Below are 15,138 nucleotides of genomic sequence, written 5' to 3'. Positions count from 1 at the left end.
AACCCTATCTCGGGGGGGGGGGGGGATTGATTTTTCTTGAGTAATTTGGGACCCTTTTCCAAGCCCATGTTTTGAATACTGGTAAATCCTAACATAGAACTTCCTTCATATAGCAATGCCATTTTCACTGAAGAGAATGAGAAGTCTATCTTAAAGTCTGTAATAAAGATATACCACTAATTTATGCAAATCATTTTTTATTGTGTGTAATTCTCTATTCAGTAACATACCATGACTATTTCTTTATGGTTTTAATTTAAACTCTTTAGTTTTTTCACATTAATTTTATCTTGGGTCAGGGGATGTACCTACCCATGCCACAGAATGAATTTTGAAGTCCAAGAACAACCTGTAGGAATGTGTTCTGTCCTATGCAGGTCCCAGGGACACATTTTAGGTCATCAGGCTTAGCAGCAAGTACCTTAACCCACTGAGCCATTTCACCTATCCAAATTTAATTTTTTTGGTCAGAATTTCAGATATGCCCCTTACTGATCTTGCACCTTGCAATGTAATCAAATACACCAGCATCTTGACTGTCATACCCCCTATAAGTATGTATGAGAATATACTTAAGATATATATTCAAATATATATTTGAAATATATGAAATATATTTCTCAGAACTTGTCAAGAAGATAAGATTCTGCCCATGTTGCTTTCAGCGATAGTACTGTAGTATTATTTCTTAATCTCAGGGTTTTCATCTGCGTGTTTTTCTATATTTTCTATAGGAGCCCCATGTGGATTCAGTTAGTATATGGGTCTGAGGTGTTAGTGGTATAGAGATTAGCATAGCTGCCTTTCGGTTAGTATGTGGGGCTACCACAAATATTTCTCAGTCAATATTAAGAGTTTGGAGAATTATCACTGAAGTTTATTGACAGCAAGTAAGGAATGAAGTTATGGCATCATTCATTTTTCAGCAAATATCAAGTCCTCTAGAAAAAGCCAAGGCTACAAAGACAAGACATAAAGCCTGATCTTAGTACTTCCTGTTTACTAAATACATGGCCCATGTGATGTGGAAGTCCCCTCTGTGTGCTGGATTACCATTAATGAATAAAGAAACTGCCTTGGCCTGTTGATAGGGCAGGACTTAGGCGGGAGGACTGGACTGAATGCTGGAAGAAAGAAGGCAGAGTCAGGGAGTTGCCATGGAGTCACCAGAGATAGACATGCTAAAAATTTTGCTGGTAGGCCACGATCTCATGGTGATGTACAGATTAATGGAGGTGGGTTAAATTAAGATGAAAGAGTTAGCCAATGAGAAGCTAGAGTTAATGGGTCAAGCAGTGATTTAATTAATACAGTTTCTATGTGGTTATCTCAGGGCTGAGCTATCCAGGCAGCTGGGAGGAACAAGCGGCCTCCTGTTACAGCCCATGAAGCCATCACAACTGCAAGGTGATAACTGTAAACCCTGAGCTTTATAAGAAGCAGTGAAAAGTTGGAAAGCCTACCTCAGCTGCCCACTGAGGGCAGACAAGCAACCACAGTATTGATAAGGTGATTTCTGAATGGAATGATGTTGAGCAGGAGTTAGGAGGCCCAGTGCTAAAGAGTGGCCACAACCTGGCATAATTTCCCTGAAAAGCACAAAATGGCACAATCTAACAAAATATTTAAGGAGATTTTTCTGATAAATGTTTAAGATTCTAAGGAGGCAGAGGCAAGTGGATCTCTGAGCTTGAGACCAGATCGGTTTACCAGCCAGCCAGGCCTACAGGGTACAGAGCAAGATTCTGGGCCTGCTCAGTGAATAAAAGGCCCTGTTGAGAAAGCCTGGCCTGAGTTTGCTATGTGGAGCGCACAGCGGAAGGAGAGGCCTAACTCCTGAGGGTTGTTCTCTGACCACAACACAGGCAGAAGTGTAAGACTTTTAGACTGAACCTGACCAGACTTACTGTCCCCAGCCTGACAGATTGTGTGGCAATAAGATGGCCCATCATGTAGAATATGCACCAAAAATATGCACGTGACATGTAGAACTTCAGTCCTCTTGTTCCCTCCCTCAACGCCTGCCATCGTCCTTAGTGGCCTCCCAAACAGAAACTGTAAATTCCCCTCCCCTCAGCCATCCTGTTCTGTCAACCTTCTGAATACCCCAAATCCCCTCCCCCTGAGAAAGCTATGAAAGGAAAAGAACGATGCTGTTCAGGGACCAAGACATGAGATTGACAACAGGCCTCAAAATTAAGATCAGAAGCCGCAGGTCCTAGACTGACTTTTACACCGGTCTCATTTCACAAATTAAAATGTCTCAAACTCATAACATCAAAGACAATTCGACAAGAGCTACAAAACCACACCAAACTTCAGAGAAGTCACCGTTTCAATTGTTTCTGACTTAGTTTACTCATCGGTGGTTGCCAGCGACTTCAGAAGTCACTCGTCCACACTTTAATGGTTTTGTCGTTTTCCAACGCCGCTGATGCAATGATGTTTTCTGTAGGGTGACAAGCTGTCGAGATCACAACATCTGTGTGACCTTGTAGCTTCTGTGCAATCTCTTTAGTCTGAAGGTTCCAGATGTAAACCATGTTGTCCTCGGAGCCAGACACAACCCACTTTCCACCAGTCACAGAGAAACTGGCAAGTATGCAGTATTTCTCATTCTTATGGCCAGTGTATGTCTTCAGGCATCTGCCTCTGCTGTAATCCCACAGTTTAAGAGTATTGTCCAAAGTTGCAGTGAGAATGTATTTGCCATTTGGAGAAAATTTTACAAAAGACACGGGAGGGTTGCCATCATCAGCGAGTGTTTTTAAACACTGGCCCGAGGCAGCATCCCAGATTCTACAAAGACCATCGTAGCTCCCCGACACTATCAAGGACCCACTGCAATTAAAATGTACGGCAGAGATGGGGTCCGAATGAGCAGACAAGGTCTTGAGGCACTTTCCTGTTTCCACCTCCCATACTTTCACACTCTCATCGAAGGACCCCGAAACGATGAGGTTGGATGGTGGGTTGAAATTACAGCAGAAGACGAAATCACTGTGCCCCTTTAGTGTTCTCAAACATCTTCCAGATCTCACATCCCATAACTTTAGAGTCTTGTCGTCTGAGGCAGAAACGAGACGGCTAGAATCCGAAGACCAGGCAACATCTGATATTTCCAGATTATGACCACGGAGTGTTTTCTTACATTTCCCATCATATGCCCCCCAAATTATAATTAGTGTATCAGCGGCAGAACTTGCTAGCCATTCTCCGTTAGGACTAAACTTAACTGATGATATGGCCGCCGAGTGCCCCTCAAGAGTAAGTCTGAGGGCATAGTTGGGTTTCTGCGGTTCTCCTGCCCGCTGGGTGGCAGAGCAGAGGGCCGACTGCTGCGCTCCCTCTGCTGGGGGATGTTCAGTCGCCATAGCTCGGACCTACAGTTTGCGCAGGCGTCCGGCCCCGAGCCTGGCAGAAGAAACTTGCCGTTCGAAGGCGCACCGTTTTGACTGTAACATGAGCTTGTCTTTTGGGTCAGCACAGAATCAGCAGCAAGGTTTGGACCACTCTCCTCCCGCTTTCTTCGGTAGCATCAGAGAACCGGATCACAGTGGTTGTGAGATCGGTGCTATTGTTGGGTGTTGTTAAAGGACTAGGCCGTTGTTCGGGGGTTTAGAGGGCTGCTCAGAAAGTCCTCTTCCACGTTCTCCCCAGCTCCCTAGCGTCTAGGAACGGTGAAAAACTGAGGACGCTACAATAAACAGAATTTGAGAAGGCTCAAGAAGAGGCGGGGACGTACCACAGCTCAGGCCCACAACCACCAATGGGACTTGCCCAACGGCGCCTGCGCCGAGAAAGTAAACGTTTGCTTCCGGTCCTCCTGGACCCTGCCCCTGAACCCGGCTTTTTGCTGTGGGAGGCTTGGGTGCAGGTAGGGGTGCGCCCCTTCCGCGGGCACTTCAGGAAGACTGTGAGCATAGCTGGCCTCTGCTCCCGCCCTCCTCTGAGGCGGAGTTTGGCAGCCGCAAGATCTGCTTACTATGGCTAGGGAATGGAGCAGAGCAAATGCACAGATCGTAAAGCTAGTGGCTTAAAATTCTTTTATAGACGTTTAGGAAACCCTAAGATCTACATCTCCACCTCCACAGGTCAGTGTTGGCGCACGCCTTTAATCCCAGCTCCCGGGAAGCAGAGGTAGATGGGTGTCTTGTGAGTTTGGGGTCAGTCTGGTCTACTGAGCGAGTTCCAAGACAGCCAGAGCTTCAAAACCCTGTCTCCAAAAAACAAAACGGAAACCTAAAACAAACAAACAAAAAAACCCACACCTGTTAGTCTTTTAACCCAAGGTTATTCCTAGTGGTGGTAGCACACACCTTTAATTCCAGGACTAGGGAGGCAGAAGTAGACGGATATTTTGAGTTCAAGGCCACCCTGTTTTACAGAGTGGGTGCCAGGTCAGCCAAGGCTATATAGTGAAGCCCTGTCTCAAAAGACCAAAACAAACAAAAAAACAAGGTTATGATGGGAGAAATCAGCAAACCTTTGCCTTTTAGCCTGAATACTTTATGTTAAGAGCTAAGATGGGATAGTGGTGCTGGGTGTTGAGTCCAATCAATACACACGTCACAACTATGAGGGACAAAAAGTGCACAGATTTAGTATGTGGGTAGAATTGAGATGGCTTTTCCTTTGAAAAGAGTAAAATTCACTTCTTGATGTGTAGGACACCTTACTTATACATAGCATCAAGGACTTCTGGGAAAAGTCTAGGAATAGACGAGTAATCATTACCATGTTCTAAGCTGTCCTAACAAATAGATTTGCTTAGCTCTTTGGGAGGAGTGGCTTCACCAACAGGGACTGGGAAACCCAAGGGATCAGCAATCGGAGTGGGACCCTGAGTTCCTAGGCAGTGTCATGGTTACCCTTTTATAACAAGCTACCCTTCTCAGAAGACACAGTGGACCTGTTTTAAATTTCAGAAATCAAATCAGTTTCTCTAAATTGCCCTAAGTCTCCCATTTATAATGCAAGGGCTCATGTCTGTGCGCATTAGTACTTTCTAAACAGAAATGTCGGAACTTTTTCTTTTTCTTTTCTTTTTTTAAAAACATATATCAGACTTCTATGGCCTTGGAAAGATTCCTCCATTCTATCTTAACTGTTGAAACTGACTTCTTTAAAGCAGCTGTTTGGACTACAAACCCAATTTTCCTACGCTTCTGCCAAATCAGGAAAATCTATTCAGATTAAATAGGTAAATGGACATTTGCTAATGAGCATCAGTTAAAACTGGACATTTTTAAAGCTAAAGATGGTAAATCAGGGTGTCAATTGATGCATGAACTTAAGAGCACCACCTTCAGCAAGTCGGTAGTCACTGATGATCTCTTTCCATGACACATCGTAGTCATGTTACCCTTGTAAAATTCCATGCTTACAACTTGGCTGTCCAGGACACTTCCAAGCCCTGAACTATCTTGTTTCCACCACTGGTCTTCGGGGTTTTCATTTGCTCCTTACCTAGAGCTCAAAGGGTTGTTAAGACTGAGACCCTCATGTTCCCTCCTCTGTGTTCCACTTGCTTCCTTGGGCTAAGGGCATATGGATAAAGATATGTAAAGCACAACTTTTAATTCTCTGCAGAAACATTGCATTAGAGGAGCCTGTATACTCAGTAATTTTTCAAATGTAGGTGAAGCTGGTGCCTGCCCATAATTCCAGCACCGCAGCGGTGGAAACAGGGAGACCAGTTCAAAGATACCCTCAACTATGAAGCAGTTTAAAGCCAGCCATTTTTATTTTATTTAAAAAATATTGCCCCACATACACCCCCAAAATGCAGGTGAAGCATGGGCAAAAATCAAGTTTTGTAGTAAATCTGTAATTCAGCAATTCTGTACTACAGATGAAACAAGATTGCATGAACTGAAAGCTATGTTTTGATTAAATCTTCCCAAAAATACCTGGCCAGCTAATCTCAAAAGGAAAGTGGAAACAGTCAGACTTTTTGTTCACTTGTTACATAAGCCTGGAGAAATAAAAACATTCTCCTGCAATACAGAGTACATGAAAACATAAGATCTCAACAGCCTGGACACTTGCTTCCACATCAGTCACTTACAAATCTTTCAAAATAATTTAACTTCATTTTACGTGTGTTGGTGGGAAGGTGTCAGACCCCCCTGGAACTGGAGTTACAGAATTGTGAGCGGCCATGTTGGTACTGGGAATTGAACCCAGGTTCTCTGTGAGCAACCAGTGCTCTTAACCACTGAGTCAATTCTCCACTCAAACAAAACTTTAAAATATGTCTGAACAGACTAATGCTGTCTGCTGAATCAAACACATTGGTGTATGTTAGTCTGTAAAATATGCCACGCAGCTTTTTGTTCTCCTCTGATGTCACAGACATCTGCTTTGATGACGTTTCTTTTTGTAAACTTCAGGTCCTTTAATGTATCCTCAAATAAGATACTTTATGTTGAGACAATTGTTTTAATAGTTATCAGTTCTGATTTCAGCCAACTATGTGAAAGAATTTCTCTGAATTTTCTTTTGTAATCAAGCATCCATTACTATCACAGATGTATATTCCTCATTCATTGCTTACGGAAAATTTACTGTGTACAAAGCATTCATCCATGGCCTGGCAGAGTGTGTTTAAATACAAAGAATCAATAGTCAATTCCAATCAAGTGTAGGAACACTCTTGAGAAAGGGCACACGATGGCCAAAAATGACTTGAGGTAGGAAATACCCAACAGGTGAAACAAAAGGAGATGTCTACAGGAAAATATACTTTTTAGAAGTAGTAGCTTAGAGAGCCTTCTGTGACGTCATTGCCTCCGCCTAACCCTTGCTGCCTGGTTTCGGGACTGCGAGCGCCGTCGCTGAGATGGTGAGCCCACCTGTGCTGCTTTGCGCAACCTCTCTCGGCTAGAGACTGGACATTGGGAGGAAGCAAAACAACTGGACCAGAGGAAACACAGGACAACAGGACCGAATTTAGTGCAGAACGATTCCAGTTTTGACGTGAACTATTTGGACTCTTCAGTGCTACCTGAAAGAAAATTCCATAATCATACCGGAAAAAGAACACACAGCCGTGCAGAATCTGAGCCGTGAAAACTTAGAAGATTTATTAACCAAATACAACATGTGCTCTCCTGCCAGTTCCAAAATCCTTTACAGGAATCCCTGGTTCCTCTGGGTTAGCTTTTCTGCACCACCAGCAGAGCGGTGTGTTTTGTTATGCCCTTCTGCAGGCAGGGGGTGAGGCTGTCCCAAGCTCACTGCAGCATCCTGTCTGCCTGTAGTCCCTTCTTCACAAAATGTCTAGAGCGAGAAAGGCCAGTTCAGGGTCGGAAGGTGGTGCTGGAACTGGGAGGCCTAGAGATCAGGACACTTAGGAAGCTGATAGATTTCCTGTATACTTCAGAGATGGAAGTATCTCAGGAAGAAGCCCAGGAAGTGCTTTCTGCTGCCCATCAGCTCCGAGTTTCCGAGCTGGAAACCCTTTAGCTGGAGGGTGGGAAGTTAGTAAAGGCACCCCAGGGCTAAAGACTAACCAGAGAGTGCTTACAACCACCCAATGCTGCACCAGTCTCTGCCAGAGTGGTCCCACCCAGCCGCCACCCCCGAACTCCACTGCCTGCCCGCCAGACTCCTGGTCCTCTTGGAGCAGTGAGGTTGAAGTCCTTAGGGGAAGAAGAGGGGCCTCACAAAAAGAACAGCTTAACAACAGTGGACAGCTTGCCAGAGGCCCTTCTACTCAAGAAGGGAGCCAGGGTTTGCTCGACTCAAGAAAGAAGCTTGTCTCCACCGAGCCAGAGAGAAGGGTCTAAGGAGAACAAGAGTGACCCTGCTCTAGGTCCCACAGCACATTTCCATCCCGCCTTGTACCCTTCTGTGGATGAGCAACTGTTGCCCCTCAAGATCAGGCTGAGTCGCTCAAAGCCGTCACCCCGTGTCTATACATCTAGGCCTTCGAGCGTTTTAAGTGGTCCCAGTTCAGTGCCCACAGCTCCTGGCCGGCGTCTTTGGAGGCAGAGAAATGTAAGCAGAGCAGCACAGGCTGTGGACAAGCAGAAGCCAGGGGACATTAGTCCTCTACAAAGCACTCCAGACCCATCGGATGTTAGGAAGCAGAGCCCGGAAATCAGAGCCCTCACCTCCAGCTCTGTAGAAAAGAGGCAGGTTGGGAGCGTAAAACTTAGGAAGATTGTCAATAGTACCTGGGAGGTGGTGCAGGAGCCTCCCCTCAGAAACACCCGAGAACCTTCAGGAACTCTGCTGGCCTAAGTCAATACGCAGGAAGTACCTGCTAGATCACAGCTGCGTCAGGACTCCCCAGAGAGCCCGGGGCTACAGGACATTTTGCTCTCTGCTAGCGACTCCCCAGACCATCCTGTGGTGAAGTCAGAGTTTGGGTCCAGTCCAATGCTGATAGGGAAGGAACCTGTGTTGAACATCGACTGCAGCGAGCCCTACACGTTTGACACAGCCCTGCTAGGCCAGTCCTGGGAAGCTGAGCAGTATCGGATCACAAGCGCTGCGGCCACCAGCGAGTTGAAGAGATTCTGGACTTCATGCTATGTGGCTCAGATGTTGAACCACCATCTGCAGAGTCCTGGGGCTGAAGGCTGCAGAACCCCAAGTTATCACCTGTCAGAAACAGGAAAGAATTAGATTGAAGGGGAAGAATGGTGTTTGCTAGATACGGAACTCTGGCCCAGAGACCTCACAGGATTGAAAAAGGAACTGGTTGGGGAGAACAAAGAGTCAACTGAGCCATTTAGCCCCCTTGTCATGCCCTCTGAGAACACAGAATCAACTGAGCCCCTTAGCCCCCTTGTCATGCCCTCTGAGAACACAGAATCAACTGAGCCCCTTAGCCCCCTTGTCATACCCTCTGAGGTGAACAGAGAGGCACTTTCCCTGAGAAGCTCTTGGACTCCAGACCTTGAAATTACGAACTCCCAGTTACTGGATGGTCAGGAAGAAAAACGTCTCCACCTTGACTCCCCTGACTCCCCTGACTCTTCCCAAAGGTCTTACAGGGATCTCTCACTTCCATGCTCAAACTGGGCAGAGACAGGGCTAGAAGTGTCCCTAGGCATGGATGAGGAATTGTATCCTGCGCAGTCAGGGAAGTGTCTGCTAACCCAGAACTGCAGGACCCATGTCCTGGCAGTTCTGAAGATGAAGAGATTGATGTGGTAAACTGGACAGAGGATAGGCTGGGGCCTGGTGTTCCCTCTGTATGGCCTGACCATTCCTCAGAGTCAGAAACAGGGATTGATGTACTAACATAGTGCAGGGCAGGGCAGGGCAGGGCAGGGCAGGGCTCCTAGGAGGGTGACAACCGTTGATCAGCAGAGGCTTTCTTGGGAGAAAAGCAAGCACATGTCCCCTCCTCTCAGCACTGATCTCCCTTCCCCAAGTTTGTGCGCCAGGCAGAAGTTAAATAAATAGCAACACCGTGGACAGAAGATTACGAACCTGAGCTATTTCTTTGTAATTCATTTTTCAGTGACAAAATAATTGTGGTCCCCAACTCTAGTTAAGATATAGGAATAGTTTAGACTAGGCCTTTTACGGTTCAAGAGATCTGACAGTGACAGTCACTGAGAATTCAGGGACACTGTTTGGGTTCTATTTAAAGAATGTCTTTGAAGGAATGAAGCTATGTTACTTAGAGCACCAGAATGAGTGGGATCTCAACTGCCCAGGCTGGCACTGAACTTTGATTCCTGCCTCCGTCCTTGTGCCTGGTGTTACAGGTCTGCCACGAAGCTCAGCCACGGGGGCTTACTCACTGCCAGTATGACAAGCCTAGCAAAAGCCTCGATGGGCCTAGAAGATGTTCTCTTCATAACCACTTCCAAGAAGTAGATTAAAAGTCGTTAATTGCTTTAAAAACTTCAGTTTGGGGGATGCAGAGATGGCTCAGTGGTTAAGAGGCTGCTCTTCCAGAAGTCCTGAGTTCAATTCCTGACAACTACATGGTGGCTCACAACCATCTGTAATGAGATCGGGTGCCCTCTTTTGGCCTGCAGGCACATATGCAGACAGAACACTGTATACATAAAAATAAATAAATTTTTATAGTTTTGTTTTGCAAAAAAAGTAATAGTTTAACTTTACACCCATGATGTAAGAGCAATTATTCTGCATCCTGAAACTTTTCACAAGGTGTCTCTGTGTAGCCTTGGCAGTCCTGGAGCTTGCTCTGTAGACCAGACTGGCCTTGACCTCAGAGACCCACCTGCTTCTGTCTCCCAAATCCAGGGATTAAAGATGTGCGCCATCACTGACCAGCCAAGGTTTGTGTTTATCTGTGTTGAGTGCTTACTCACAAGTATGCATCTACACCATGGTGTCCCTGGTACCTGAAGAGGCCGGAAGAGGGTTCTGGAATCCCTGGAACTGGAGTTACCAGCAACTGTGACCACTTGATATAGGTGCTGGATCCAGACTCCTGTCCTCTTTAAGAGCTGTACTTCTTGTAACTGTAAGATGATCTCTCTCTTGTTTGTTGTTTATTTGCTTTTCAAAACAGGCTTTCTCAGTAGCTATGGAGCCAGTCCTGGAACTCAGTCTGTAGACTAGTATCATATTTAAAAGTCAGAGTGTTAATTCTTCAGCATTCCTGACAACTAGAAGCACATTCACTGAAGGCTGAAGGTGAGGGAGGGATGGTTTAACTTTAATATCTGAAGAATGACTCCATTAGAGGAAAGAAAACCATCCCATCTCAATAAGGATTAATACGAATTTGGCTAGAAAAAGCCACCAGGTTCTCCAAGGGTTGGTTCACTGTGGAAGAACTCGAGAAGAGTACTCTGATGTGTACACAAGTCTAAGTATCTCCCTTGTCCAAGCAGTTGTGTAAGATTCAAGATAAAGGTTTTAGTTTTATCTTTTAATGTCATTTTCCCCACTTTACAGAATGAGGGAAGAGTCCTCTTTTTTCCCCCACAAATATACGTGTATATATTCCCTTGACTCTAATATAATTCATATGAGTTCACAGCTCCTTTTAAGAGAAGGCTTCCTGACTCAGCATTAGCAGTAAAAACTGTGGGGCTCTTTTAAGAGTAGAATTCCTGGTTTGTTCTGGAAGCACAAACTCTGGTTCTTTTGGGAGGTCCTGTACTTAAATGGGGTTTCTGAGCAGAGTGCTACAGATTGATTAAGGACAACATAGGCCCACTGTGTCCCTGGAGCTGGGTTGGTGAGCATGGCTTGCAGAGGTGGTGAACTTACCTCTGCCATACTGGATTAGATGGAGCAAACAGGCAGGCCCACTTAGCATTAAGAAAAGCACTCCTTGTCAGATGATTACAATAGGACAGATTCAGATATAAAAGACCGCTAAATGAGACACAATGTGTTTGAAAAACTTAAGTAGGCTTGGAAGAGAGAGGAAAAAGTATAGACAGTTATAAAAAGAAGTAAATAGTTTTAAAAATAAAACAAAGTCTTTAAAGAGACAATAAAAGTAATATAAAAAAGTACAGACAGACAGATTAAAGGAGTAAAATTAATTTTTAAAAAGCCACGTAAAGATGGAATATACACAAAGAATCTGGATTAGGTATATTATTGTGTTTTCTTTGAATTTTCTGACTGCAGAGAGACATTTGATTCTGGGGGCTGCTAAGTTAAACCAACATAAAGGCATCTTGACTTCAAAATTTGGCCCTAGGGATATATTCCTTTGGAAAAGAGGTTCTGTTTTTGTTTCCACAGAAGAACCTATGAATTCCTTCCAGGCTAATTTGGTTTGCTGGAGCAAGACCTCCAGATAGGTCTCAGTGAACCCCAAAATTCTTTGCCCAACAAACAGCAAGAAACAGCACTCAAATCCCAAAACAATTGTTTATAAATATTTATTTTCATTTTAAAGGGTTGGTTATGAATGATTAAAGATCAATTTCTAAAAATAAAATAAGGGGGATATGATATAGAGATGAAGACTTTGCATTAGTATGGATCTTGGTCTATTGATACAAATTTAAGGCTGATTTTATATATATATATATATATATATATATATATATATATATATATATGTAACAGGAGGAGGAGTGGGCTGCTTGTCTGTTGAAAGGAGCAGGCCCCTTGTTCTGTCCCACCCGGCTAACTTACACCCGAAACAACTACACAGAAATTGTATTAATTAAATCACTGCCTGGCCCATTATGTCTAGTCTCTTATTGGCTAACTCTCACATCTTGATTTAACCCATTTCTAATAATCTGCATGACACCATGAGGTTGTGGCTTACCAGGAAAGATTCAGCATGTCTGAATCGGCATCTTCATGGTGCCTCTCTCTCCCCCTTCTTCCCAACATTCAGTTATGTCTACTCTGCCTACCTAAGTGCTGCCCTATCAAAAGGCCAAGGTAGTTTCTTTATTCAACCAATGAAAGCAACACATAGACAGAAAGACCTCCTACACCATATATATTTCTGCTCTTGTTTAGGGTATTATGTTTATATAGCTCTTTTAAAAATGTAGTATATGTATACTTAAAATTACAGATTAATAGTCATTTATAATAGTCAAACTTGTAGTCATATTAGCTAGGTTTTCTAGATATACAGAGATATATTTCAGTTAGATAATCTTCAACACTTCAAAGACCTACAGAATATGGTGTTTAAAATTTTGTAAGAATTCAGACTTTTCCTGACAATGAGACATGTCTGCTTCTTTCAGCACCAATTACTTCAGAGAGGTTGATAGGCATTAAAGAAACTCATTATGGAGTTTGCCTTCTATGTGACAAGGCTAGCCATTTGAGCAAGAAACTGCTCTTGCCTGGACTTCTTGATGGTATGATGTATGAAATGGACATGCAGGACCCACAGAGAAGTGACTACTGAACTTCCTAAAAGATGGAATGGTCCTTCAGGGTTCCTGCTTCACACCATTATAAAGCAGAAACAGATCTTCAAATTTCCTGCTTCATGGAAAAGTGTGCTGGATACTATGGGCTTGTAGGTTAAAGATGGATGACCCAACGTTACAGAAGAACTTTGGATGACTGTCCAGGCAGCAAGATGTCTGTCAATTCTAGAGTTTTGGAAGTTGCTTACAATGCACTTCCTGTTTACTTAGGTAATACTATATCCTTCTGAGGTCTATGATAGAATTGAAGGCTCAATAGTTATAGTTTTCCTTAGTCATGATAAAAGAAAAATTATGTGAAACTTTAGACTCACAAAAATATTATAACTAATTTTTGCTTGATACCTGTTTTATTATATGTAATTTTACTTTGTTATATTTTTTAAATTTTAAATAAATTTTATTTAGACAGAATAGGGGAGGTGATATGGGATTCCTCTCTGTATGTTGTGAATATGTTGTATTAATATTGATTAATAAAGAAGCTACTTTGGCCTATGTCAGGGCAGAAAATAGAAGAGCTATAGAGAATTAGGTGGAGTCAAGGAAATGCCATGTAGTTGCTGAAGGAGACAGATTTTGGACTTTACCAGTAAGCCACAGCCTCGTGGTGATACACAGATTAATAGAAATGGATTAAGTTAAGATGTAAAAGTTTGGTAATAAGAAGCCTGAGATAATAGGCCAAGCAGTATTGTAATTAATATAGTTTCTGTGTGATTATTTGGGTCTGGGTGGCTGGGAATGAGAGAACAGTCTCCATTTACATTTATTTATTAAAACACAAAAATATACCACTATAGTTAGTAGTTCTACAGTATCCTCTTAAGAACTATTGTTAAACCTCCTTTTATCAAATGGTTAATTCTTCCATATAATCTCTGCATATCCTTGTGCATACTCTTAACCACTTCTAGTTACTTACACTCTCTAATACAATGTAAAGACTGTGTAAATTGTTCTTTGACTATACTTTTTAGGAAATAATGACAAGAAAAGTTTGTATATATTTGAATTCAGCATAGATGCAATATTTCTAATACTTTGATTCAGTTGATGAATACCCCAGTTTTTTCTTTAAAAGATACATAATGTAGTGTTCTGCCTGCACACCAGAGGAGGGCACCAGGCCTCATTATAATGGCTGTGAACCACCATGTGATTGCTGGGAACTGAAGTCAGGACCTCTGGAAGAGCAGCCAGTACTCTTAAACCCTGAGCCATCTCTCCAGCCCCCTGGTTTGTTATATTTTAAATGTTTCTTTGGACAGATTTTAGTGCACTTTGATAAGATTTGTAACTGAAAGGTAGGTTCCCAACTGGAACAGGACTACATGAATATTTGAGAAAGTTGTGGTATCAGAAATTTTATCAGCTATTAAACTAGGATTGTTTCATTCTTATTCAGATTGTCACTAATTTCCCCTTAAATCATCTGAATAGTCTAAAGGATAGGTTCTTTTAGCAGATTTCTGTCCCTCATTCTGTGAAATCAGGACCAGTTATAACACTGTGGTATAGATGCATTTAGAGTAGGGATGAATAAGAAGTAAAATAGTATTTCAAATGGGATTCAAAACAAAAGGAACTGGCTTTGTTCCTCTTCTATATAATGTACTTTTCATTATTGTCTCCTAATATCAATGTCTTTGTAGAAATGATGCTTGGAAACATACCAAAGAGAAACTTGGGGCCTAGAGAGAGAGCTCAGTGGTTTAGAACCCTTGTTTCTCTTACAGTGACTCCGGTTCAATTTCTAGCACCAACTTGGAGACCCACAACCCTCTATAACTCCAGTTTCAGGGTGATCTTAACACCCTCTTCTAACCTCTGAGGGCACAGCATATACACATGGTGCACATGCTTACGTACAGACTCAACACTCCTACATATAACTCCAAGAGAAAACAAGTTAATTTTTTAAAAAAGAAACTTGCCCACCTACATTGTTCTATAAAGTCAGGGTTTGGGAAGTTGTTATTTAAATTCTGACTTGTTGGTTTGGTGGCTACATTTTTGTTTCTGTTATGGGTTGGTTTGTTTGCTTATTTGCCTTTTAGGTTTTTTTTGAGACAAGGTATCACGATGGCCCTGAACTCATGATTGACATGCCTCTACTTCTGCATGGAAATTACAGACATGACTATACCCAATTAAAGCTACTAATTTATAGGCAGTCTAATACTTGCAGTAGATTCTATAGATAAAACAAGAGACTGCTATGAATTCTAGAAGCTCTGCTCTGTGGTTAGGTAAAGCATATTTTGAT

The 15,138-nt window shown here is 42.9% G+C and overlaps 1 protein-coding gene and 1 pseudogene across 1 annotated transcript; one reads left to right on the top strand and one right to left on the bottom strand.

Moving 5' to 3' along the window:
* Nucleotides 1-2,142: 2,142 nt before the first annotated feature.
* LOC130871758 (WD repeat-containing protein 5B) lies at nucleotides 2,143-3,702 on the bottom strand. The gene has a single exon (XM_057765359.1). It carries the CDS (start codon nucleotides 3,372-3,374, stop codon nucleotides 2,382-2,384), a length of 993 nt encoding a protein of 330 aa, XP_057621342.1. The 5' UTR covers nucleotides 3,375-3,702; the 3' UTR covers nucleotides 2,143-2,381.
* Nucleotides 3,703-7,105: 3,403 nt separating this feature from the next.
* LOC130870744 (BTB/POZ domain-containing protein 18-like) lies at nucleotides 7,106-9,263 on the top strand (annotated as a pseudogene).
* The last annotated feature ends 5,875 nt before the right edge of the window (nucleotides 9,264-15,138 follow it).

This window comes from Chionomys nivalis, chromosome 3 (genome assembly GCF_950005125.1).
Source record: "Chionomys nivalis chromosome 3, mChiNiv1.1, whole genome shotgun sequence".
In the NCBI taxonomy this organism is placed as follows: Eukaryota; Metazoa; Chordata; class Mammalia; order Rodentia; family Cricetidae; genus Chionomys; species Chionomys nivalis.
This window is presented reverse-complemented; position numbering and strand designations above follow the sequence as displayed.

Bases quoted from the DNA above. Each gene is read 5' to 3' on its own strand.
- LOC130871758 (XM_057765359.1), bottom strand. From the start codon at position 3,374: ATGGCGACTGAACATCCCCCAGCAGAGGGAGCGCAGCAGTCGGCCCTC.